The sequence below is a fragment of the Lampris incognitus genome, chromosome 4 (genome assembly GCF_029633865.1).
Source record: "Lampris incognitus isolate fLamInc1 chromosome 4, fLamInc1.hap2, whole genome shotgun sequence".
NCBI classification, from domain to species: Eukaryota; Metazoa; Chordata; class Actinopteri; order Lampriformes; family Lampridae; genus Lampris; species Lampris incognitus.
The window spans coordinates 26,000,484-26,026,604 of NC_079214.1; the positions used below are offsets into that span (position 1 = coordinate 26,000,484).

The following is a 26,121-nucleotide window of genomic DNA, read 5'->3' on the forward strand; positions in this document are numbered from 1 at the left end:
TTGGGAATAGGTAGTGATTATCCTACACATTGACTTTCAAATAATTTGTTTTTATAAAAATTGCTTACATAGTATATGACAATAAGATACTGAAGACCAACTGACATTGCCAATATCATATAGTATAGTAGATCATTCATTGAATAAGGCACACAATGCACAGATTCAGGTTCACTTGCCTAAAAATATTTATACTCCTATATATACCTATGTACAGGATCTCGTCATTCCCAGCATGACTCATTAGGACACATTGGTAAATGTTGTGTTGATTGTACACTGGCCATTCATAGGGAAGCTGTACAGGAGAAACAGGCTACAGAACCAGCATAGCAGATAACAGAGCTATTACATCCAAGTGTTCTTCTACGGTCGGTTTAATATGTGTTCTCATAGGATTAATGTTGGAAAAGGTCGACAGGATTCCAGTTTAATACGAGCACACGGCTTCTAAAAAGGAGCAGACGTAATTGACAGGGGAAATGCGTGTTAACTGGGCCTGGAGGTTTCTGTTCTTAAACATGGTGTAATCCTCGTGTCACTTTCTTAAAGAAAAATAATAAACCATTTTGTTCAAAAACTCATGTATTCCAAGGTGAGAAATGTCCCGTTTTTATTTTTTCACTTCCTCATTGCTACATAAAGATAAGAGTCTCAATAAACCATCCATATAAATCCTATATAGCAGGGCAGAAGAGGTAAGGGAGCTTTCGGTCCTGGAGGGAGAGGAGGTTTCCCATACATGTCTATTCACTCAGTTATAACAGTGCATTAGATTGGTGGGTGCACTGCTGAATCTGACGGTCTTGGCCTCTGTCTGCACTGTAAACACACACACACACACACATGCACACAAACACACTCACACACGCCAGACATCCAAAGACTAAAGTACACATGACAGATAGCTTCATCTAAAACCAATAGCAGCAAATGTAGTTAGTAATATCATTCCAGTGAGTTACAGACAGCCGCTCGCCCAGTGGAAAAACCTGACCAAACCCATCAGCAGACACATTGCCCCTTAGCTGGCTGAAGCCCACGTTGAAGTTCATGCACAGAGAAATGTGATTTTAGATCAGGCTGGGGATGGCGTTGAAATCAGCTGAATGGTAAAAGCTAATCTCAATGTGGAAACAATTGACAGTGAGGCAGGTCTTAAGGTGCATCTGAAATTTTAGGGCACCACTCTAGACTGTGAAAGCCTAATATGTGTGTTGTCAATACACCCTGTGATTCCCACTCAATGCTCACTCATAAACCTAATGTTTGCACACTTCACTGTGGCCCTATTTAGTGTCCTGCCAGATTCAGCATTTTTCCGATTAAATGTATCTTGAGCAACATGCATACTCGATTTATTAGGTTTCATTTCCTCTCTTCTCCTCTCCCATCATCATCCCTCTCTTCTCCTCTGCCATCTGACTGACGTAGGCATATTTCTCCTCTCTGATTACTTCACATTAGTGGGAAGACAGTGCTCAAAGGCAGTGACAAATGAGACCTATTCTTCAAGTATTCCACTGTGCTGGACCCCATACCTTGCGCAAAGGCAGCATAATGGCCCACACCAATGTCATAAACCTCGTACACAACAAGGGGGCTGGCAACACACAAACCCAGATATAGTGGGGAGCAGCGGTTCCCTCTTGTCTACTGTTTATGGGCTGGGCTATGATGAAGGGTGGTGGAGATGGAGACATATGGGGTAAACACACCCCAAGGAGTATCTTTGGCCATGTGTGAATTTTATTTCCCTTTTTTAGAGTGAATGAAAGTGCACATCATTCAATGGGGGAAAAAACGCCTTAACATACAAACGCACACTAGGCCCTACTCCAGCCTTAGGCTCTCATGGCCATCAGGTCTCAGTCAAGACCATAGTCCTGGAGCTCACTCAAAAGTGTCCATGCTTCTTTAATAGCTGAACTTGTTGACCACTCTCATCTGTGAAGTCTGTGGTGAAAACCCATTAGGTTTAGGGGGCACGTCCGGCTTTATGGATGGGGTCCGTTTCACCCCTGTACGGGGGAGCGAGCCATGCCCGCTGTAGCTGCTTTGTCTCGATATGGAGGGGGGGTGGGGTGAGTGCATTCCTGCCCCTACTGCCCCACCATGGGAGTCCAGTCTGGAAGGGGGTGTTGGAGGCATGTAGCCCCCTCTGTTCATACTGTGTTGGCGAGACACAGAAACCCCCATGGTCACCCCGTTGGGCGAGGTGGAGAGAGAGTGCCTCTGGGAGGCACTCCGGTGGAGGTGGTACCCCCCTCTTTGCCTCTCCAGGGTTCCCCCCATGCTCAGGCTGCCCGTTGGAGTGGTAGGGGTGCTAGGCATGGGCACATCTACCCTCTTAGTTGGGCTGTGTCTGGGCAAGGAGGAGGAGGGAGAGTACAGGGAGGCTTCTCGACTGGGAACTTTGGGGGGCACTTCGTTCAGGGCCTCCATGGGCTCCAGCATCAGGTGTTGCCTTGGCCGAGGCCCCGATCCCTCTTGAAGGATAGCCTTGGGGTTGGCTCCGGGGTCATTGAGATGTTTCAAAAGATCGTTCAATGTATTTCGAGCATCCACAGACCTCTTCTGCTCCTTCCTGCTTCCTTTGGAATCAGTGTTCTTGAGCTTCTTGTCAGAGGATCGTGGCAATGTATCATCTCCGTTGTCGTGGTTGTGATCATGAGTAGCATTGGGCAGGACAACTGCACTTGGGATGTGGGAGTGTCCCAAAGCAAGGTGAGGGTGGTGTGAGTTGGAGTGAGGAGGAGGAGGGGAGGAAGGGAGGAACTGAGGGCTCTTGGACGATGCGTTGGATTCTTTGCGGGAGCCACTGACCTTCCCATGAGCCCTCTCCCACTGGTTCTTGATGGGCTGCAAGCCTTTCTGCTGCAGGACAGGGGTGGACTCAGGTGTAGGAAGCGCAGCCAGCTCAGGTGGCTGACAGCCATCCCGCAGGATCATTGTCTTGGTGTCACTGTTGGGTGTGTTAAGGTCCTTGCCGTTGCTTAACAGGTTAGTGTACAGCTTGGGAGAGTCAATGTTGGGCTGGTACTCCTAAGAGCAAGAAAACAGGATCAAAATCAGCTTTACATTCTGTTCCAGCCTACTCCCATTTGACAATGAAGAATCTGAAATTAACAGAGTTGCTTCAACGGAAATACCTTCACAGGGCTGTCAAAAAGGCCATTGAGCTTGGCAAAACTTCCAGTAGAGTCGGAGCAAGACGGGGCAGACTCTACATCCTTGTGGACATGTCTTGGTTTGCGGAGGAAGGAGTCTCTGTAACAGAAGACCACCAGTCCAGCGAGCAAAGCACCAAGGAGGAAGGCAGCAAACACAGAGGTGATAAGGATATTCATGTGGACCATCTGGTTGGCTTCACTTGCCTGGATCTCCCACACACCTATAAACCAACAGTGGATTGGTTAAACCTATGGATGTAGTGAACCAGAGTTCTCTGTGCTATAGCAAACCCTCCCAGAAGCAGAAGGGTGCATGTTTGTGTGTGACCTCAACCATGCATGAGTTTCTGCCTTTATCCCCCACCCACCAATAGTAGCTCATAAGCTCAGTCCAACAAATCCACATGTACCGACAGATTTCTCTTCCTTTAAACCCAGATGAAAAAGAAACATGCTGAAAATTGGTAGAAGTTGTTAGGTACTCAAATCCAGTTCACCATCTATGAGAAGTAATACTATATTAGTTTCAGAAGGGAAGACTCAGTGTTGCCTTTTTACATTAGGGGCTTTTGTCATGCATTTAACCAGTGAGAAAGGAGTTAGGAGCACACTCTGTCTGGAACAGACAACCAAATCAAGCTGCTCTTCAAAATCAGTCATCCAGGTGGTTTTCAGCAGAAAGCGGGGCACTGATTTGCAAACCGATTGCCAAGAAGCCTGCATTTCTACTAGAGATTTGTTAGTAACCACAGACATTGAAAGAGTTAGTCATCCACCATGTAGTCTACATAGAGGTGCAATGAACTGGGTTTCGCCAATGATCTATCATGCAGGCATAAAGGATCTATATGGGAAGAAACAGAAACAAGGGCCAAAGAAAAGAAACTGAAGAGAGTTAAATGAATATTGAGTGGAAGGTTTAATAATTAAGAAAATTGAAAGAAAAAAAAATTGGAAGAAGAAAGAAAAAAATGGTAATTATGAAAACCATTGAAATGATGGACAGTAGCTTAAATTGTGAACAAATATATGAGAGAAAGAAAATTAAAAATCTCTACGTTGTCTGATGGAATTCGTAACAGCTGCCATTTTGTTTGTATATGTGTGTCTAGATATGCAAATGTGTGTAGATTTCTTTTGGTTGTATGTGTGTGTACATATCGCTTTAGGTTGTGCAGGTTTTGATGTGAAATTAGTGTATGCATATCTGTGTGTGTGTGTGTGTGTGTGCGTGTGTGAACATATGCTATATATATATTTGTCTATAACTGGGCTGGTGGTAGCTAATATCAGATAGGGCTCCATGCAGCGATCTGGCTGCCTCCCTGTGGGCCTTACCCTCTTGCCCCCCTGGGAGAGAGTCTAAAGAATGGGAGGTGGCTGGATCATCCTGCTGCACAAAGCCTGAGCCGTAGAGCTCTGGACCAGGCCCAGAGCCTGGGCTCTGAGTGGGAATGAGTACTGGGGGGTGTATGGGCCCACTGGGCTGGCCAGTGACTGGTGCTGATGAAAACTCCATGTCTGTGGTGACAAACAAATTGTTAACAAACGGTGCAGACGTGGGAAAAGCGTAATGTTATCATCCTAGTTAGTAGGCATGGGGCAATGGGTATTTTTCCAAGGTTAGTTTCTGAGGACATAATAATAATGTTGTTTGAACATCAGAATGTCGTCAAAAAATTGACATCAAGCAAGAAAACAAAACATTGGAAAACAATGACATGAACAGATCCCCACAAGTAAATCTTGCTCCGAACGTTTGGGAGGGCAAAAAGGAGCAGAACTTGAGGTTGAAATCAGAGCTGGTACACAACATTTAACAGCCAGAAAAGAAGTGGGATCAGGTGGGCATGCAAGAGGGAAGAGATGTTGGAGTAGGAAGTCATGTGTGAAAACAAGGAAGTGAATCTGTGCTGAAGCAGAGCACAGATGGAAAACTGTTGTCGCCTGGTGGAGCTGTTGTCGATGACAATGAAAATGATGAAGGTGACAAGTGTTCAGGAGGGCTTGTTAAGGAAGATGAATGAGCATTGAGACAGTGGGAGAGAGAGAGAGGGTTGAGATGCTGAACGTGAGGGAAGAAACCATTTGAGTAAAAGATCAAACTAACCAGAGGTTGGGTCACCAAATGATTTGTAATCTGGCGCTGATGTAGTAGCCAAAAATGCTAAAAGAATTAAAAAGGACAAGAAATCAGTATAACGGAATTCAGAGGTAAAAACCAAAGAAAAAAAATACTAAGAGTGCATTTTACTTAGTTTAGCAATATGGATGTGAAGCACTCGCTGTCAGTGTCCTCCTCTCCACGTCTGTACACTAGACTCATGGGAGGTCCTCTGGTTCTGATCAATACTGAGGTTCAGCCTGGGCCATGTTCAGTTGGCACAGATGAAGGGACTCAGGACCAAACATCCATAAAAGGCGCATTGATTTCTGCCATCAGATACCATAAGACCTCTTCTATTTGCACCAGCTGAACATACCCCTGTTGTGCACATGTCCATGTCTTTGCCTTACAGGGCACATTAGTTACAGGTGGCCATGTACGGTATGTGGATGTGTGTGTTAATATTACACATAGAATCATGTAGGGACAAGTTACTGGAGTGGTTACTGGTGTGAGTGTGCAGGCTCATGGTGTGTGTGGAGATGGGTTGTTTTGTTTGTGTACATGTATGCATGTTTGTGTTATTGTGTGAGAAAGATGGCATGAGATGGAGATGAGAGTCTTACCATGACAGTCTCCCAGGTGGGCAGTGTTTCCAGACTGAACGTCCTGCTCATATCCAGTCCTGAGAGAGCAAGAGCGAGAGCGAGAGCGAGAGCGAGAGAGAGAGAGAGAGAGAGAGAGAGAGAGAGAGAGTGTGAGTGAGACAGAGAGAGAGAGAAATGATTTGACCTGTTATTTCATCTATTCATGTTTGGACCCTTCTGCAACTGATTCCTAACTGTAACTGGGACTAGTACTCACAGAACACCAGGCTGTGTCCTCTCACAGGCACCATGAGACTTCCATCCACAGTAGGGGTCCCTTGATGCTATGCAAGACCTAGGACCACACACAAACACCATCATAACATTGGGTTTAATAATTCTGTCAAGTATAACATTAACCTTTGTGGCTGACTGATCATTAACCACTGGGCTGAAGTTGAAGGTAGTAGTCTCTTTATGGCGAAACATAAAACAATAAAGTCACAAACCTATGACCAAGAGTAGCATCGAGTCATCTCTTGGTATTTTTTTTTGTGTTACTCACTTGTGGCAGGAGGAATGTCTTTCACAGCGGCTAAGGGGAATGCGAATGACACAGCTGGAGAAGGCGATGTAAAGACTGTGTGTGTCTTTGTCTACATGCAGGGAGAGGACTTTCTTGTCATCCTCATGACCAGACAGGCACCTGGATGGCAGCAGGTTCAGAGAAAACAAGAGAGAGGGAGAGAGCGGGAGAGGGGAAACCTGATCAGATTTTGTCTACTGTTTAACCCTGTAGATCTAATCAGATGTTGGGTGGAGGGATCACAATAAGCTTTTACGCAGTTTAACAGGATTGTAACCCCTGGCACACAGTCTACACGTAGACTTCCACACACAAGAAAAAAAAAATTATGAATGCACACACACACACAAGAAGTAGACAGACAAAGCTCCCTGTGCAGGGAAGTAACACTGCTCTGGGTTAACAGTTGCTGACTCCTCATCCAGAAGAGGGAACGGGAAGAGAAAGAGACACTAGGGTCAGACAAAAACAGAGAGAGAGAGACAGAAAAGCAAATGTGTCCCTACTTGGCCCTGTTGAAGATGTCTATCTCCTCCAGCAGCAAGCTATCATTGAGGGACACTGCGGAGGTCTTGGCCAGCACCTTGAGGACCACCCCGGCCTCAGAGCCAATGAACACCACTGTGTAGTTCCTATGGGGCCCTGCTGAATTGTCCACTGCGAGAGCTGTTAGTCTGTACCTACACACACACAGACACACACACACGCGCGTGCGCGCAAGCACCCCAAACAGCATGATTTAGTCAGATGTTATAGCATGCAAAAAAGGAAAGCCCATTCGAATATGTAAATTGCTTAGGCCCCTAAGGATACTTGAGGTCAAACTCAATTATCTTGTTGTGTGTATTTGCTATAAAGCCAAAAGAGTAGTCCTGTAGCTAATGTGGTTATGATTATTATTAAGATTATAGGTCTTGATCATTTCAACAGTGGCACTCAGACTGTGGCTCTGATGACTATATTGCGGCTCTTTAGTCTCCGATTTTGCGTTTGCTAATGCTTTTTTAACCAAATATTTCACCAGATATTGTTTGAGATACTTGCAGCAGTATCGTTAATAAACCAATCCCCCCCCCCTCTGAATTTCCAATTAGAATTTAGCTTGGAGCTTACATCACGAGCCATGCACACAGAACATGGAAAAAAAGCTAACTTGCTAGTGCACGAAACATCAATCTAAAATGGCGAAAGTAACCAAAAAAAAAAAAAAAACCGCAAATTCGAAGGAATATGGGACATTCAAAGAGGAGTGGGAACTGGAATTTTTCTTTTGTCCAATGGTTTGGGCAAGTTTATATGTCTCCTCTGTGATAAAACAATTTCGCAGTTCAAAAGGTCCAATTTACAACGGCACCATGAGACCGAACACCCAACGTTAAGTACTGATTTTCCTATGGGAGGGGGAGAAAGGACTGAAAAACTTAAGACTCAAACAACTGTGATAAGTACAGAAAATAATTCCACATCAACACCAGTGAAAAGGCGACAACAGCATCAGACATTTCAGAAAACATCGGAAATATTCTTAAGGATAAATTGTCATCCGCTGAGCTTGTCAGTCTTGTGATGGACAAAAGTCTGGATATTAACAACATTCCCTGGTTACTCATCTTTGTCAGAGCAGTCGACAGAGAACTTGATGTGACAGAAGAACTACTTGACATGGTTCCCCTGCAAAATGGAACAACTGGCCAGGAGATCAAAACAACTGCACTGGAAACTTTGAGAAAGTTTGCTATTCAGCCTGCTAATATTACAGTGATCACAACAGACGGTGCACCAGCTATATGCTCAGTAAGAGAAATGGGGCGGTGGCTTTATTAGAAGAAGCAAATGGGGTAATGAATGACATTTTCTCTTACCATTGTAATGTGCATCAACAAGCGTTGTTTGCCAAGTTTAACTCAATGAATAATGTGATGGCAGGTGCACAGGAAGATGTTTTAAGTAGGGGGGCTGCTGGTGAGCCGGTGTGGAAGAATGAGTCGAGAGGCAGAAATCTCTTTTTAATCGCAACTCCTATGCCCCATACACTGCATGACCCCAGCAGTGCTCTTTTATTCACACCGGCCAGAACGGACCAGAACTGACAGTTACCCCCCCCCCTCCTTCAACTATGTCCCAAGTGGTGACATCCGTTAGTTAGTCAGTAAACGGTCTCCTACTTAGTCTGAGTCAAACCCCCAAAACAACAACATCAGAATAGCCACAACATGAACACCACATCGTTAAAACACAATTTAAAATCTAACATTAACAGCCTCATCAGCCATTGCGCTCCCCCAGCGCAGAACTGCTGACAGTCAGTGACCGCCTCCCCCCGGTCGCTACAGTATGATGTCATTGTTTTGTTTGTAAGGTGCATGTGTAGCAGATTTGGAATGGAGTGTTTACTCACTTTATTATTAAAAATGTACATTCCATGCAGCCCTAGCCCACTGTTTAAAATAAAGGTATGCTTTATTTTTTTTGCATTTGTACATTAGGAAAAGTTAGGCATACTGTTGGGTCTAAGATGTTACACAGCCACCTGCCACTTCTGGGGGGGGGGGGGGGGGCTTCCCGTGCTAATGAGTGATGGCAAATATAATCGAGTTGGCGAATTACATAAGGGCCCGTGCAAGAAACCACCGGAATTTTAAACTTTTTTGCGACGGATTTGATACGCTATATGGGGATTTGGCGTTACACACCGGAATATGATGGCTATGTAAAGGATGCGTGCTTGCCCATTTCACTGACATGCTTGAACCAACTGAAAGTATTCGTTGTTGGACTAGGGAAGACAATGAGATTTTCCTTTTTGGATTAAAAAGGGTGTTTTCTCTTTCACTCCTTTGTGACTCCCTCTCCTCTCTAGTGTGCTGCCACCAAGACTCTACAGCTGCAGTTATAACTGTGGTAAGCAGTATCCTTACTGAAATAAAAATGTGAATTACATAACACTGCACGGTTATGATTTGTCATTCCATGTAAATTGGCTATCAGTAGCCTTATTATTTTAGCTTTGTTTAAAAGGTTGGGTGAGGAGGCATATTTTTGTAATGTGGCTCTTTCAAAAAAAATAAATATTGATGTGGCTTCAGAGTTGGCAAAGTCTGAGTACCGCTGACTTAGATGATCCATTTGTAACTACAGTGGAAATTCAACATTAACTGAATTGCTGTTATATTACATTATATTCTACAATCTAAATCACGATGGGTGATTATAGACAATTAGTTTTGCCCCGTTGTGTTTCTCCCTTTTACCTGACACGGGTCTTAGTAAACCAGGGCTCATCCCCTATGGAAGGCACAGCTGTATCCATGAGGGGGTGGGACTTGATGAATTGCAGGGTGTCATCGGGGAACTCAATGGAGCTCTTATAGGACTCAGCCTGACCATGACCTGCACAGCACCCAGGCCTAAGGTGGAGGATACATACACACAGGTATGGCAAAAAGTCAGAGAACAGCCTAAACTATTACTCGCCAGGTAGTCATATAGGTGCACTGAAACTCTGAGAAAGGGTGCGGCTGAGGAGCAGGTGCTTGTGGGATCAGAAAAAAGGCCCTAAATAGAAACATAAAATATAGATATGCATGTTTATTTCCCCCCATCAATGATTTACTAAGGTAATGAGCTACTCCATGGACTTTGTGTTTTGGACACGGGCAAGGCTACTAACGTATGCTCTGACTGTAAACAGGTTAAATATGCAGCTGGTCTAATTATGCCAGATTAATAATTTAAACATTAACAGATGGTGAATATGTGTGCTGGGTCATAACTAATAACTAGAGATTTGATTTCACTGGGGTTACCCTGGTGTTGGAAGGGTTAACTAAAGGCTAAATAACAGGTTGTAAACAGATGCTGTGACAGCTGTCATTTAAGTCTGTCCAAAAAATGCCAAATCAGAAATTAAACGTCAAGAAACTCAAGAAAAAGCTATTTTTCTATGTTTTGTTTGGTTATGTCATTTGTCATCTCGATATCTTTGAAGTTGTTTACCTGGACAGCTCCCAAAAAGCAAAATATTTACCTGGGCTTAGGCAACTTCTCCTCTGGGTAGGGGGTCCACACAGAATCAGGGGTCTTCTGCTCCTTGAATCGGCCACGAAACACCTTCTCAATGTCGGCCATGGTGAAGGCACACACAGCTGACCCTGGGATACTGAGGAGAAAGGAGCGCAGTAACATCATGTTAACGTCTCATAATCTTTCTTGACTTCCACGTTAACATTATATGTTGGATGTAATGGGAATGTGGAAAACCAAAACGCTGTTGTGAAATCGTGGATAGGTGAGTTGGGTGGAAATGGTTACACTGTCATGGCTCACCTGTTCATCTGCGTGGTGAACACGCCCACCACGGAGGGCTCTCCGTTGATGTCGATGATGTCTGTGACGGACTGAAGAACATCGAAGTAGAAGAAGGACTCCCCTGGGACGGAGCAGTTCAGCCTGGCCTTCATAAATGATGTCCAGTGCTTCTCCAACACACGTTGAGAGCCGCCAACATCATTCTTACAGATTCGCGCCACACGGGAGTATACGGCCTGTGAGGCGCCAGGGTTGAAAAAGGACAGATGGAAGAAGAAAGAAAACGGAATGAACGTCACGCTAAAAACACTTCAGCATACTGAATAATACATCCTGCATTCCTTTGGCCTTGCAGCTCAGCGCACACAATTTTATACAAAACACACACCCATCTGAAACTTTTAATGTTGTTTGCACAATCTGATTGAAGCAAATATAAAACATACACACAGACTCTCTCTCTCTCACACATACACACACACATACACACACACCTTGACTGCCTTTAACAGTGCTGTGTGAGTATGTTTGTCTGGGTGCATATTATTGTACATGTTGCAAAGATTTAAGGTATAAATGAAGTATGTATGCAGTATGCTAAGACATCATTAATAATTTATTAATGCAAACTTCCATTAGAAGCCAGGTGTCACCCACAGCATTAGTAGGACTGAAATATTTATTTACTGGTGGCTGACAGAGGATGCTTACTTCCTGTAGTCCATCCAGGCTGGTCAATCTCTAGATGACGCATGGCCAAATCTGGGGCTGGCCCCAAACATAGAACATCCCTATGTTGTGTGTGTGTGTGCGTGCGTGCACATGTGTGTGTCTTTGTATCTGCATGGCAGAGAATGAGTGAGGATGTGTGTCTTTGTGTCTGTACGGCAGAGTATGAGTGAGGAAGAGCGACCCGAGAGAGAGACGAAGAGAAAAAAGAGCCCTTTCTGTGGGAGAAAAAGCCTCTCATAGAGTAATAATTTTTACACTGGCTGAATATTTTCAGAAAAAGCTGCCCGATGGTTTTCTCATGTTATTCTAATGTGCTGTGAGGCATACAGTGGTTGCCTAGTTGGGTTTTGATTCTCAGCCAGTGCACCCATAGAACTGTAAGGCACTTTGTTTAAATAAAAACATCAACAAACAAATGGTGTATAAGGGCGCACATGTTCATGTGGAGGATGTAACACAGATACAACACCAGGTGGACTGCCTTACCTTGCCCAGACTGTTGTGCTCCACAGCAATCTCTCGATAGAAAAAGTACACATAATTCCCATATTCCACTGCATGCAGGAAATGAGGTTCTGCAGGGGAGACAGAGGGAGAGAATTTAAGTGTATTTTTGCACCGTCACCACCACTGTGCGTGCTGAATATTTCAGGGATTTCTGCAAGTCTGTATGTGACTGGGGTTGACCTAGATTTCCTCAGTAAGAATGGGCCATCTTCCCAGGGAGTTGGGCCAAGGCCTGGAGCTCTCAATCACTCCAACAGCCCTGACAACCTCACACATTTACCGCTGTACTATTACAATGGGCATTTGGTTAGCTGGCAGGTAGGGTAGAGTATCTCCAGGATGGCAGAGGGAGGGAGAAAAAGAAAATAATGGAAGTAGATAGTTTAACACCCATAAGCCTTGTGTTTACCTTTCAGCCACTTGGAGTCGTACTTGATGGTCCTGAGGGCTGACCCGTCCCCCATACTGCGATAGATGACAGAGTCACTGGCCTGGAAGTCTGCCACTGTAGCTGAGTACAGCTTCCCATCTAAAAACAACAACCATGAAGAGAAAGATCACTGCAAACTCAGGTTTACTTCAGTGTTTTCTGTTTCATAATAAAGGCTTAATTGGCCAAGTTGTTATTGCTGAGGTTGTATTCGAGCATAGACAAAAGAGTAGATAATGAGGATCTAACTAGGAACACATTACTTGTTCAGAAACTCTGTGTGTGTGTGTGTGTGTGTGTGTGTGTGTGTGTGTGTGTGTGTGTGTGCGTGTGCGTGTGCATGTGTGTGGAATGTGTGCCCAAGTGTATTTCAATGCCTTACCGGCGAAAAGGGCAACATTGGTCTGCTTAGAGTCAAATGGGCATCGTGCCAGTCCACTGATCTCCTCCCCATCAAACTCCAAGTTATCAAGCTAAAAGGCAAACAACAGCAAAAAAAGCATCACACAGGGCAAAGGGAAAATATTAAACAAACAAACAAACACACCCAGATACACATAGCAGACACACACATATTTCTATGGTAAATCAAATACAAAGTATTTAAAAGAAGTGAGTCACAGTTTACTTTACAGGATATCAAAAGCACATTGAAAACACCAACAAGCGGGTTGAAACAAAGGAAAACCACTGCTGCACGTTTAAGCTACGCCAAAGACTTGCACATACTTGCACCGTTTGTGTGTATGTGTGTGTGTGGGTGTGTATGTGTGTGTGCGTTTGCATGTGTGTGTGGTGGTGGGGTTGTGATATAAGAACACGTAGACATTACCAGAGCAGAGACTGGCTGTGAATACTGACCCTGTAGTATCTGCACATAGGGTTGAAGCCATTGGTACCGCAGATGAAGATCAGATCATCATTTCTGGGCACCAGCACTTTAATGAAGTTGTGGCACTCGTCCTAACAACAGAGACACAACAAAGAGATATTTCAGCAAGCTGCCAGTTTTCATTGCTCACAGCTCTTAACATTGTGGCAGAACATGCAACAGAAGAGACGGGTGTTGGGTGAATGAGTCGGCTACTTACTCTGTGTTTTCCCTTGACAGCACACATCTCTTTATCTGCTTGGCCAGATCGCCATGTCAACTTCTGTAAATACCAACACGGGGGAGCATTACACACATCGGAAAGGGTTACGGGTACTACACATGGTACTAACAACTGCACACACAGGCCCAATAGCCTTCTCTTTTTCCTAGTGTTTTATTCTACAGCGTGTCCAATGGTGCTGTGTTTTTTATGGAGACCTGTGAGTGTGTGTTGGTTGACAAGAGCAGCTCTTGGCCAGACGTACCCTGTATGGAATGATCTCATTCCTGTAGGATTCTCTCAGACTCACTAGGTACACCTGGTCTCTGTAGGCACACAAAACAAACACAGCTCAGCGATGGCATGAGAAACAGCACAGCAGTAGCACGTCTTAATATAATAAGCAGTAATGAATTAACCAATCTGTGACTGCATCATGATATCATTTGAGTATTTAATTGTTAATGTCTCAATATGCGATGGCAAAGCAACTGTTTGTAGTAGAATCTGTATGAGTCTAGCTGCTGCCAGGTGAGAAGTAAGATATCATGTCTTTAAAGTGTCATTTTGTCATAAATAAATAAAAAAACACTTTCTTATTAGAGTGATAACCAATCAGATTACATTTTTTGAGACATTTTACCTCTCTAAGCTCAAGAAGCATGTACTTTTGTCAACGTATAGAGGACCACAAATCCTTCTTCATTTCAAATAAAAACATGACAATCCACAAAATGGAAGTCACGCACATCTTCAACAGACAACAGTGATTACATTTGGTGTTGATTACACCCCTCCCCTCACTCTGCAAGTGTTATACCGTACCTGTCGGGGTGATTTCCTGCAACAGTATTACTGCTGGTGCGCTTATTAATCACAGTGCCCATAAATACTAAGAAAGGCATGTAAAAATGCCAGGAGAACCCTGACAGATCATCAGGCCTGGATGATGGACATCACTGACCAGATCGATACTGGGCATATAGTACGTCAGACTGGGGCTTACAAACCACGGATCCAATAATGTTAAGAGCTCCCCTACCCCCACCCTGACAGAACTGTTTACCTGTCAAGGAGAGAGTGAGTTAGTGTGTGTGTGTGTGTGTGTGTGTGTGTATATACCTGCCAGCAATGAACAGGGTGTCCTGTATCTTGGTCATCAACTGGAAGTCAAGGCGATGCTGTGACTCGTTTCCAGAGGGCCTGCCTCTGAACACAGGATACTGCCGTGAATCTGGAACCAGAGCACATGCGTATGCAGTTGTACCATCTCTGAGTTTGAGAAGATAACACATTATGGCTTTATTTCTATATGAATAAAGCATTTCATTATCTATATACACACACTATGCACTGGATCACACTTAATATTAGATGTGAAGTTACTGTGTTAAAAGGTTTTGAGGAAATCTTTAAACAAAAATGATGTTCACAGTAAAAATATCTTTGTAGTGTGGGTAAAGCTATGACATCTGTGTGTGTATGTGTATGTGTGTGTGTGAGCGTGTGTGACTGTGCCTGAGCTAATGGCTGCCTAGGTCAGCACATCTCTGTTCTCTCAGTACATCACAGAATGAGGAAAGTGGAATCCACTTAATGTTACAACTGGCGATAGGGCAAATTCATTTTATTACCATGGATACGCCATGTTAGAATCTATTTTGCTGACAAAACTCGAAGGAGGGGGTTGCTAGTACTTTCGCTCACTTCAACAACTATTATGCACAACAATGTGGGCCTTGAAATTCATTAAAAATCTATAAACATATTAAAATGAAAAGACGGTTTGTTGGCTTTTTAGTTGAAATTTTAATGTGAGTAAACTGGTTTGTTTGGGTTGTGTGTGTACTCACAGTGTGAATCAATGACATCGAGGGGTGTATTGTCTTCAGGGAAGCTGACTGCATGGAGTGTGTGTGAGGCTGTCAGCAGCAGCAGCAGCTCGCTGAGCAGAAGCACAGCTCTCCGGCCCATGGCTCCTCACTTCCTGGTTTACACTGACAGAGCTGTTACCTGTAAGAAAACAAACAAATCTCAGTGTTACTAGAATTACAACAACATCAAACTGCAAATATCTCATAATTACAAAAGGGGGGAAACAAAACCCTTGGCCAAATGGCCCTCTCAATTCCACATTTTCTATTCATACAAGGACATTTGGACTCTTTAATTTGTAAAGACACAACACAAACACGGCTGCCTGGTTTGTTTACTGCTGACTGAGCTTTCAGTGGCAGAATTGGTGTTTCCCCTGTACCTCTCCCTACATCTGCTGTCCGTGAGAAGGTCAGCCAACTGACCAATACGGTGTCTCACTATGGGTTGGATGCAGCGGATGTCCACTCTGCTAGAGGCGCGGCAGGCCTGCTGTCTATGTACATCTGTGCTACGATTGGTTCATCTTGAGCCAGGCTCAATACTAATCAGCACATTGCAAGTTCATCACCACCACCAGTGCTGCTTCTGCTTTGACCTCGGCTGACTTCTATTAGCATCCAATTGGTTGTTTCAGCTCTAGCCTTTTTTTGGTGCCTCTGGATTTTATTACGATGCAGTGATTCAGCTCATGTGGATCCAGTCAAGTTGTTGTTTTGACATGGTGGTAAATTTTGCAGATTAGTTTGCACAGTATCTTATTGTGGACATGACACACCGACAGCTACATGGGAACACAACTTATTGTGGGAGTGGCAGGGGTTTAGTGTGTACGGGACTGTGTGAAGCAGCGCTTCAGAGACAGGCTGTGTCTGTGCATGTTAATGAACAGTGTACAGTCAAATATTTATAAGGCAAACAAATTATTCATGCGGACGAAGCCTGAACGGATATAAACAATTTACCGGGAGACGACACACAGGCAGAGGGACGGATTAGTTGGGGGCATACTGGGAAAGAGATATACATGCACGCTCATAAATACACACACCACAAACACACACAATCCTGCTTTCACATGCAGCAATGCAAAGATTTAAATGCACACACACACACACACACACACACACACACAACAGTATTGACACATTTTTCAATTAGCCCCAAAGCACACCTGCTCCAGCGCTGTCTGTGAGCCCTGCCTGCCAAGCCATTAGTGCTCTGATTGATCCACACAGGAAGTGTGTGGCAAATCAGGAGGCAGAAACCACCAATGAAAATCTACAAACTCTGCAATATGAGTGACCGCATTGGCCTTTTCGGACCATTTGCAAATGTCCCTCACATATGTCCTCATAATATATGATTAGGTAATGTACACATTGACAGCAGAGTGTTGCAGCTTCTGTCTTGCTGAATGAAGAGTAATGTTCATACCAGACACTAATAATTCTAGCTTGGTCAGAGCAGTTATAATGTGCCACTGAGATGAATGGGCATGGTAGAGAGAAGAAAGGGGAGGGGGACGGCAGAATGTTTAAGTCATCAACAGTGTGTGTGTGTGTGCGTGTGTGTGTGTGCAATCACAATCATCTACCGCTCCGAGGAATAGTGAGTGAGTCTTTCCCTTGAAAGAGCGACGTCATTACAATGGTGGGAAATACAAGGCCCAGGCAAGTCAGTGCTTTGCCTCGACCAGTCAGGTTGTTAGCAAAATTATTGGTTTGATGGACAAGTTCTACAGAACACAAAAAAGGTCGCTGCCACCCCCTGTAATTTGAGATGTCATTGAAGCAGCAGTAGCCACCTTACTCTTAACATGCAATTTAATCTCCGTCCATAAATGATCCACAGATCTATGCAGCGGGGCACCTGAATTAAATCTAAACAAAAAGTCACAATACTTCTATGCAAAGACACAGCTGCACTCCTGAAAAGCATCACGAGTTGTACATTTAATACCTGATCCAGAAGCAAGGACCAGGGAATATTTAAATATTTAAACTGAGATTAAAAATCTCACAATGATTCATTTAGTTTTCCGGAGACCCTGGGGTAGGAATCAAGACCAAATGAATAACAATAGGGCAAAAAAACAAAACAAAACAGGAAGCTATGAAAGGTAAATAAAATGTGCGGCTCATTGCATCTCTATAGCATTATCATACAGCCTGCGGGCTGCGCTTATGGAATTCATTGAACATGACACTGAAGTCGTTATCTCCTTTGCCAGCTTTTAGGACACCGTTAAAAAATGTCTTATTTAATCTTGAACCTTATGATAAGATGCTTCTGTTGGTTGTGCATATCTGCTTATTCTAGGCTTGTTTTCTTTTCATTTATTACTGTTTATGCTTGCTTGTGTGTTTTGTGTATGCATTTATATACACAATATCTATATTTTATATATATATATATATATATAGTTTGTGCTATGTGTTGTTTGTTTGGTTTCATTTTTTGGTAATAAGGGGATGACTGAATAAACCTTCTAGCCTTCCTTCCTTTCCTGCACTACAATTAACATCTTTTGCATTGAATGTATTTGTATTCTCATTAATGTGCAACTAAACTAGACTACATTAAATGCCCCCAACTACGCTTTTTATTCACAGGTAAATCCTCTCCCTGGCTGTCAGGATTTAAAGTCTTACTCTATACTGCTAAACACATAAACAGCACACTGTACTCTTACATCCTTGTTCACGTAGCAATTTGAGAGAAAAAACACTCCAACCAGAGGCAAAAGCCCAGCTCGAAATCTCCCATGATTCCTTGCGTGGTAATAGCCATACTGCGGGGGGAGAAGGCTTTCTGCAGAAACTTTAATGCAAAACAGAAAAAGAAGACATCTAGAGGTCAGCGATCTAAAATTACCTCTGTCTCTGCATTTTCTTTTGACTATTCCTTTGCGCTCTCTAGTCACTGCCTTAAGACAAGCACACGTATGTATGCATGTGTGTGCGTGCATGTGCGTGTCTGCATGTGCGTTTTTGTAAGCGTAGGCCTCAACAGGCTAGGAAACGCCAAGCTTGGTCATGCAACATAGTACCATTCCGCTATGTCCCTTTTTGCCCCTGTTATTACAAGCTTTTCAGTGTTTGATGTCCTACAATCACGCGCTTTCTCTGCTAATGTTGTTAGCTCAAGGCCCATGGTGTTAAATGGGGGGGGGGTTACGGTTGCTACTCCTAATTGACAAGCGGGTGTCTGCTAGTTAAAGCTTAAGTTTTAGTGCTGAAAGTTAAGTGTTGACAGATCAATTCATATTCTCCTGGATGTGCTCCGTCTCGAGCACTTGCACTGTAATCTGTTTTTCCCAAAACCTCTTGTCATTTGGCAGCGACAGATGCCTTTCATGGCGAAGCCTACCGAGAGGTGTAGGGGCCAATAAAAAGATGGCAAACAACATTACTGTGTGAGGTTTCGTAACGTCAATGTGAAATGTGATGGGCAAATGTAATCACGGTGGAACAATGGCCACTGGTCCTCGGGGGCAGCTCGACATGTCATCCTGCACCATGCTGATCTGTATACTTGCGGCACAGAAAAAAAAACTCAGGAGTTCAATTAAAGGCCTTTTGCGCATGTTCACCTTGTCCACACTTGGTACATGTGTCTGTGTGTGCAAGGACACGTGTCTGATGGTTTGTTTCTAGAGCCAAAATTGGATGTGTCCTTTAGTGCTGTTGTCCCAACTCCTGACCGAGGTTCTGAGAAAGTAATCAAGATGCAGCCACACAGGAGAGTGAGTCAGCCAGATGATTAGAGCAGCCATCCACACAGGCCCAGAAATGATTACTACCCCTACTCCCACTTCAATAATAACCACTACCCCTAATCGCTTGCTATTTATGAAAGGATTACTTCTAAGGGACTAGGCTGGACTTGTTCCTTCAGGGATTTGGCAAAAGGAGAGGGTTGTGCCAACCAAAACCAGGCCTCCCTCCTTTCTCTTCTACCTTGGTAAGAGGAGGAGTGAAACAGGAGAAAGGCTGATCTCAGCAGTAGTTCTGCTATAGTAGAGCACAAAGGGGCTAAGCTGCAGGTGTGACTGAGAAACAAAGGGGCTTTGGGCAAGGCAACACAATAGAGCCCCACCCCCGTCAGTGGCCCGGCTCTCGGGGCTCCAGCAGAACTGCTTTGGGGCTCCTAAAAGGGGTTAGGGTTCATAGCTGTGCTGGGGATACATATATCCTTTGTGGAAAGAGCAGAAAAACACACAGTTTAACTGTTATAACCCAGGGCAGATTTTGATTTTTGTTTTTGTGTGTGTGTGTATGTGACTGAATCGGGATGAAGCGAACAGATGGATTTTGAGCTGCACTTTAGAACAACCACCAACTCGTATGGCTATAAGGGGTTAATGCTGATCACCGAAGTGTTCAACACTGGTTGTTCCGGGGTTATAACTGGCTGTATTGGGGGTTAACGGTGGTCGTTCTGGTCGCTGAGATCTGACCCAGTGGTCAGTGAGGCGGAGTGACACATAACCCAACTGGACTGTCAGCTGAACTCACAGCTGGTCCTGACTGCTCACCTGCACACAGCATGGTGCTGCTGTTGACACCAAGGCTCAACATTCAATAGAATGACTGAGGCCCTGTCATAGAGCCAAGGTAGTTAAATAAACGTGATATATATACACTGCATACCGATTTGTTTTTACCCCGCTTCGTGCAGACAGACTAGTCCGAACAGTCTAGAGAGATGTTAATTTAATATCCTTATTGGCATGCATTAAGACAGGAAATTGAGAATATTATAGTGTATTTATTTCTATGCATGCATAACTTTTGCTTTGTTTTTTCATGATTTAATGAGACATGTCTATTGACCGATTCCGTTTTCTATCACAAATACAAAACCACACTGTTCCCACAGTATTAAAAGGAGAAAAAAATGTGGTGAGTCTGATTTTCATCCCTTCTTTTTTTACGGCTGACATTCCAATAAATCTTTATTTCAGCTCTTTCAGTTCACTGATGTCGACCCCCCCCCCCCCCAAGTTTTAGCATCACAGTTGTACTGACGCCGATGCACGGCTGACATTGGTCCCTTTGGCAAATAGGATTCATGCAGCAGCCCGGGCATCAATGCTTGAATTGTCCATACTGGGCGTAAGGGCATTCAAGATCGACCCGTGGTAAATCTTTTCAAACCTTTTAGTCCACACGTAGGCCTAAAGCAAGAGACAACAAAGAGGCGAGGAGCAGCAGAGGAGTGACAATGGTGATGGGGTTGCGTTCAAATCGCCTCCACCGAGGAGATTGACTAGGAGGGGAGGGGGACAAAAAAAGTGCGGTGTGTGATGCTCTGCCTCCGAAAGGGGATCCGCGCGCATCTCGGTTATCAGTCTGGTCGCGTGATGAAATCAGCGAGCTCAAGAGAAAATTATGGCGGTCTTTTAAATCAACCCGGCTGTCCTAATCGACCTTCATGTTATTGTGCTGTGTCATATTCGGACGGTCCGTCCAACTTAAAACGCCGATAGCGTCTCTAAAGTAAATTTTAAATTCCAGGGTCAAGATTTTTCGCGTTTCATCTTTTTTTTTCTTTTCTCTTTTTTGACGACTTGAGCAGAACTGGCGACGCGTCATTGAAAATAACACGGTAACTATATTACGAGTAAGTAAAGCCATGCTAGGTGTCTCATGTTACTGTCCGTCAATCATCGACGCAACGACGCGGGGTTCGTCGGACAATCAAAACTGGATTAAACACATTAAAACTGTAGTCTTACCTTCAATTTAAAGTGCATTTACAACCAGTTCTTTAAGAAGCACCGCTTCGAAAAGTACCAACATAGCACGAAAGCCAGTAGCCTTAAATCTACACACAATCTCCGAACACGAACGGGGGGGATTGTTAGCATGAAAATGAAATGAGTATGTATAGCATGTATATAAAAAACATCATGGGCACTTTGAAAACGAGAATTACACGGCACCTACCTTGAGTATCCAAATTTTCTCTGGAACTGGACGGTCCAAATAAACGTTGTATTCCTTTTGTAATCCATTTAAGAAAGAAAAAAGGCTCGTCTTTTTTCCCCCTAAGTTCCTTAAAATTTAATGCTCCATTTGGACCCCGCGTCCCTTATCCAGAGGCGCACAGATTTGGTTTTCCGCTGATCGCCAGTGGGCTGCGATATGATTCCCTCTCTGACTCTCCGCGGACTGCTGACTGAATCTGATCTTCAAAGCTCAACAACGATCAAATAGTGGTGCGATGCCCCCCCCCCGTACTACCATTAACTTTGTCAACCAAAGGCAAAATATAAACATCACCGGAGCACTATATCTACATCCTATCGACGAAGTGCACCGAGGGGTAAAATCACAAGCCCGAAGCAATGACAGATATGAACTGTGCACGATTCGTCAACAATGAGCGAATATGCATATGCGATTTGAGCACGAACAAAAGCTAACTTTTTGCACAAATGATCTCCGTCCTGCACACCGTGCAGGAGAAGGCTCGCAATGCTGTAGTCTTCGAGAAATCTGTTTACTAGACCCGAGGTGTCTTTCACTTTGGTTTCCCTCGACTTTCGCCTGCTTATTGTGCAGCGGGGGGGAAAGAAGAAAGTACCCCCTTTATATCTGCAAAGTGACTCACCTCATTTGAAATGATATTTGGATTCCTTTAGTGTAAACTGTAATCCAACAAAAATAACAAAAAAAAATGTGCACGTAGTGAACCAACTTCTCTCCCGTCGCTCTCCCTGGGTTGAGGAAAACAAACTAACAAACTAATGCACGGCAAATGGTGTAATTCGATCCATGCTAAGTCAATCCATCGAGAGGCTCCACAGTCTACCAATAAGCCGCGCTCTTGCTCCGGTCCCTCCCCCATCTATTTCTAACCCCCCCCCCTCTCTCTCTCTTTCGCTGGCTGTGGGTTTTGGCTTCTCTCCCTTTCTTTCGTGGATCCTGGCGAGAGAAAGGAAAAGCAGCCCCCATCTCTCCTAGGTGACCCCATACTGCCCCCACCCCCTTTTTTGAGCCCCCATCCCCCCACTGTAAGTCAGCAGAGCGCTCAGTTAAAATCTCTTACAAACCGAGGAGTCGTTGCGTTAAGGTTGCTTAGTTAAAAAAAAGGAATAATAGACCTCTCTGGTAATGTTTGCACTTAGGCAACAGCTACTTCTTTAGTTTATCCCCATCCACTTCAACATGGCGCCATGCAATATGAGATGCACAGACGTTTTTTCTGAAGTTTTCAAGAATTTTTTTCTTCTTCTTGGTACTCATGCCCTTATATTTGCAATGCGCCCACACAGATATTCATTTTGACCTAAGAGAAGGCTAATTTCTAGAAGACAACCATTTCCCCCCTAACTGCTCTTTTTATCACTATATAAGCAGTTAACAGGCAGAAGATGACTATTGACATGCAAAATAAAAATTACTTCTGCACACGTGTATGACAGACACTGCACAATAGTGCAAGTTTATTTGGGTGGACTTTTGTAATTTTGCAGTGCACTAGTGTGTAAATGTGCATACACGTATGCGGAGGGGGAGTCCGTGTTGACAGTGTTAGGGCATTCCAACTAGATGTGCTAACTCAGACAAAGGTGTCCTATTTACACCCAATTATGCCAGGATCAGACTAAGCAGGTTAGCAGATGTGTGAGAATCTCTGCCACATTACATGTCCTCACCCACTCAGGCACACTCTCTTGACCCCCCTCCTCCCATTATGAGTTGCGCAAATGGGATCTGCATCTCAATACTTGCACAGGAAACTCTGGTTTGCTTTGCCGATCTGCCTAATCCTGTGTTGGCACCACTTGTGTTTTTCTCTACCCCCTCTTCTTGAGGTATTATCTTACTGAGATATGCCTGTGCATCCATTTGATATAATCAGTCTATCTGCATGGCTTTGTTGTCATCTTGACACCTTAGTTTTTTTTGTTGTTGCTATCTCTACCTTGTTACGGCTCTATCCAAATTTGATAGAATACGTTCTCTCACTTGTGTGACTTATTTCTCTCCATTCCTCCCCAGTGGTCTCACCTCTCAGAGGAGCCAGTCTGTTTCTCCTCTGTTACCTCTGACTGCTGGTTGTGGGGTCCTGTGAGGACTGAATCAGCATGTGCATCTATCATTGCAGGAGAAGAGGAAAGATGGGAAGATCAATGTGAAAAAGGTAGAGGCAGACAGAGGTGCTGAATGTGTGGCTTGGTGGATAGATATATTCATCAGTGGGGGTTTGGTGCGTGCATTGATTAATGCAATTGCTACATGATAACATTTTTATTGTTTTTTGTGCACAATCGATAGCGTTAACAACTCTTATGTTTATAACATAACATACATTTGCTTTAAAACTGAGAAGAATGCATGAAACACAACCTTCAGGATTTCGCAGTATCAATGCGACAAACTGAAGGTGGTTCATTTTGTGATAAAAGAAAAATAAAGCCATTGGGTAAAGTTGTAGTGATTAGCTTGTCGACAGGTGTTTTGACTGAACTGTTCAGATAGAAATATAGAATCACATAACTGAAAGCATAGTGCAGGAAATTGTTGAAAAATCGGATTACAAAACTCCTGGACAAGCTAAAAATAACTATGGGAATTGTGAGTGGAGGGGTTCGGTGTAAAAAACAGATACAGATATAGTAGTCATAAGGGTGAAGCAGATGGGTGAATGTAATAGTTCTCTGAGAGTCGGTGTGTCTTCAGATTGATGGCGGGCATAGACCGATGAATGTATTGATGCTCTGAAAAGGAAGGGAGGACGGGGAGATGGATGGTGGGAGTAGAGTGCTATGCATGTAGGAGTCGGACGGGGGAGGATAGACAGATGACAGAAGGGGCTTTGCTTGTCCCAGAGCCTGCCATACTCCCTTGGGGACCCCACAGTGTTTAGGTCGACCCCTGGGGGTGTGCAGGGATCGGGCCTGGGGCACAAGGGAGAATGTGAGGGCTTGGCCTAAGGCTTGGCCTACTGAGGACAGGGCCACCTCCACTCCTTAATTTACTGCCTTAAATGCCACTACAGATGGCAGTGGGTCTACGATGGGGAACACAGCCTCAAAGCTGGGGCTGTGGCCAGAGAACATTTGATAATGTACTGCAAAATAATAATTTTCCATCAGGCAGTCCATATGACATAAACACAACAGACAATCTACGTAATTGGCACCAGGTGTCACGCTTTAGAGCCAGGTGTCACACCTGTGGAGACGCTCATCAAGAATAACACAAGACATAAAATGAAATAAAATCAGTTCCTGGAACAATTTGTCTCTCAATCACACAGTGACATAGAAAGCAACAATGTCTTACAGAAATATATAAATGACAAGCCAAAAAATAAAAATCAGAGAACATAAAAACGGACTTTATGGCACAGAGAAAAGATGACAATTCAAGTCACAGCACTTTGGTAACAAGGAGAGATGGCTATGTGCTTCGTGGCTTGGCATTGAGTGGTCTATCAGATGGCTGTCTCCCTGGGTGGGGGCAGTCTGGACTGAACCACTGTGGTGACCTCTGATTGATTAAGAGGCAATTTCTGGCACTCAGCTAGCCTGGGGCACCATTTGTCACCTGACTGTGCATTCCTATTGAGAAGCTTCTTGTCCTCCAGCCCAGGCCTTCTCTCCAAATCCCCAACTCAGCCCAATCCACTGGGGCCACCCATGTAAAAACCCTTTCCATTCACACTCCTGCACAGCCTTTTGGTGGCAAACCTTTTGCTTCCACTATATACCACACCTTACCCTGTAACTGATTCTGTATTTGGAGTAATACGTTTAACGGGCAAGTGCCCTATATTATTTGCTGCTGTGGTTTAATTAACGTAACACCCTTAAAAGATGGTTAGACCCCTGGAATTCTTTAGGTTGATTTATGCATGGGACCAATGGTACCGTCTTTGGTTGATATGTCTGAGATTTGTATTTCTAATCTAAAAATGAAGGTAGCTTTAGTAAGGTAGCTTTTAACCTGGCAATAACCTGAGTAAAAGACCCCAAGTCGTCTTCTATAATTTCAGTTTCCTCCATTACACTATATCGGCTGCTTACAGAGAGTATTTATGTTAACTAAAGGTTAGGGAAAGGTTAGGCATAATTGATTTTGATGTATAGACAGGAGGCAATATCGGAAAGTATCTCTGTAATTTGTAGTGGAATGACCTGTGCACCTCTGCACAGATATCCTCTTTTTTTTAAAAGATTATTTTCTTGGTATTTTTACTTTATTCAACAGTGATAGTTGATAGACAGGAAAGAGAGGGGCTGACATGCAGCTAAGGGCCCATGCCGGATTCGAACCCAGGCTACTGCAGTAAGGACACAGCCTTATGAGAGAAAGAGAGAGAAAGCCACTTTATATGATATTGTATTCTTACAATGAATTGTATTCCTACAATTTGAATTTGTTCTCTGCATTTAACCCATCATATTGTATAGGAGCAGTGGGCAGCTGCAGCGCCCGGGGACCAACTCCAGTTCTCTTTCCATTGCCTTGGTCAGGGGTACAGACAGGAGTATCAACTCTCACATGCATGTCTTTTTGTTGGTGGGAGGAAACTGGAACACCCGGAGGAAACCCACACAGACACAGGGAGAACATGCAAACTCCACACAGAAAGGACCTGGGATGGCCTGGGGTTTGAACCCAGGACCTTCTTGCTGTGAGGCAACAGTGCTAACCTCTGGGCCACTGTGCTGCCCATGTGGTACGTACTCCACTAGGTGAG

The 26,121-nt window shown here is 44.0% G+C and overlaps 1 protein-coding gene across 3 annotated transcripts; it reads right to left on the reverse strand.

Annotated features, from left to right (window-relative positions):
- Positions 1-1,917: 1,917 nt before the first annotated feature.
- On the reverse strand, positions 1,918-15,516 carry sema6dl (sema domain, transmembrane domain (TM), and cytoplasmic domain, (semaphorin) 6D, like). 3 transcript variants are annotated; one of them, XM_056279432.1, is made up of 19 exons: positions 15,378-15,516; positions 14,647-14,758; positions 13,790-13,850; positions 13,522-13,584; positions 13,292-13,393; positions 12,813-12,903; positions 12,410-12,529; positions 11,980-12,068; positions 10,780-10,997; positions 10,481-10,612; positions 9,705-9,860; positions 6,960-7,133; positions 6,433-6,573; positions 6,145-6,222; positions 5,907-5,965; positions 5,284-5,340; positions 4,512-4,694; positions 3,153-3,394; positions 1,918-3,045 (listed from the first exon to the last, which is right to left on the reverse strand). In XM_056279432.1, exons 1-19 carry the CDS (start codon positions 15,496-15,498, stop codon positions 1,918-1,920), a joined length of 3,327 nt encoding a protein of 1,108 aa, XP_056135407.1. In that variant the 5' UTR covers positions 15,499-15,516. The 3 variants fall into 3 exon arrangements, with proteins under 3 accessions (XP_056135407.1, XP_056135408.1, XP_056135409.1); XM_056279433.1 differs by lacking the exon at positions 4,512-4,694; XM_056279434.1 differs by lacking the exons at positions 4,512-4,694; positions 5,284-5,340.
- Positions 15,517-26,121: the final 10,605 nt, after the last annotated feature.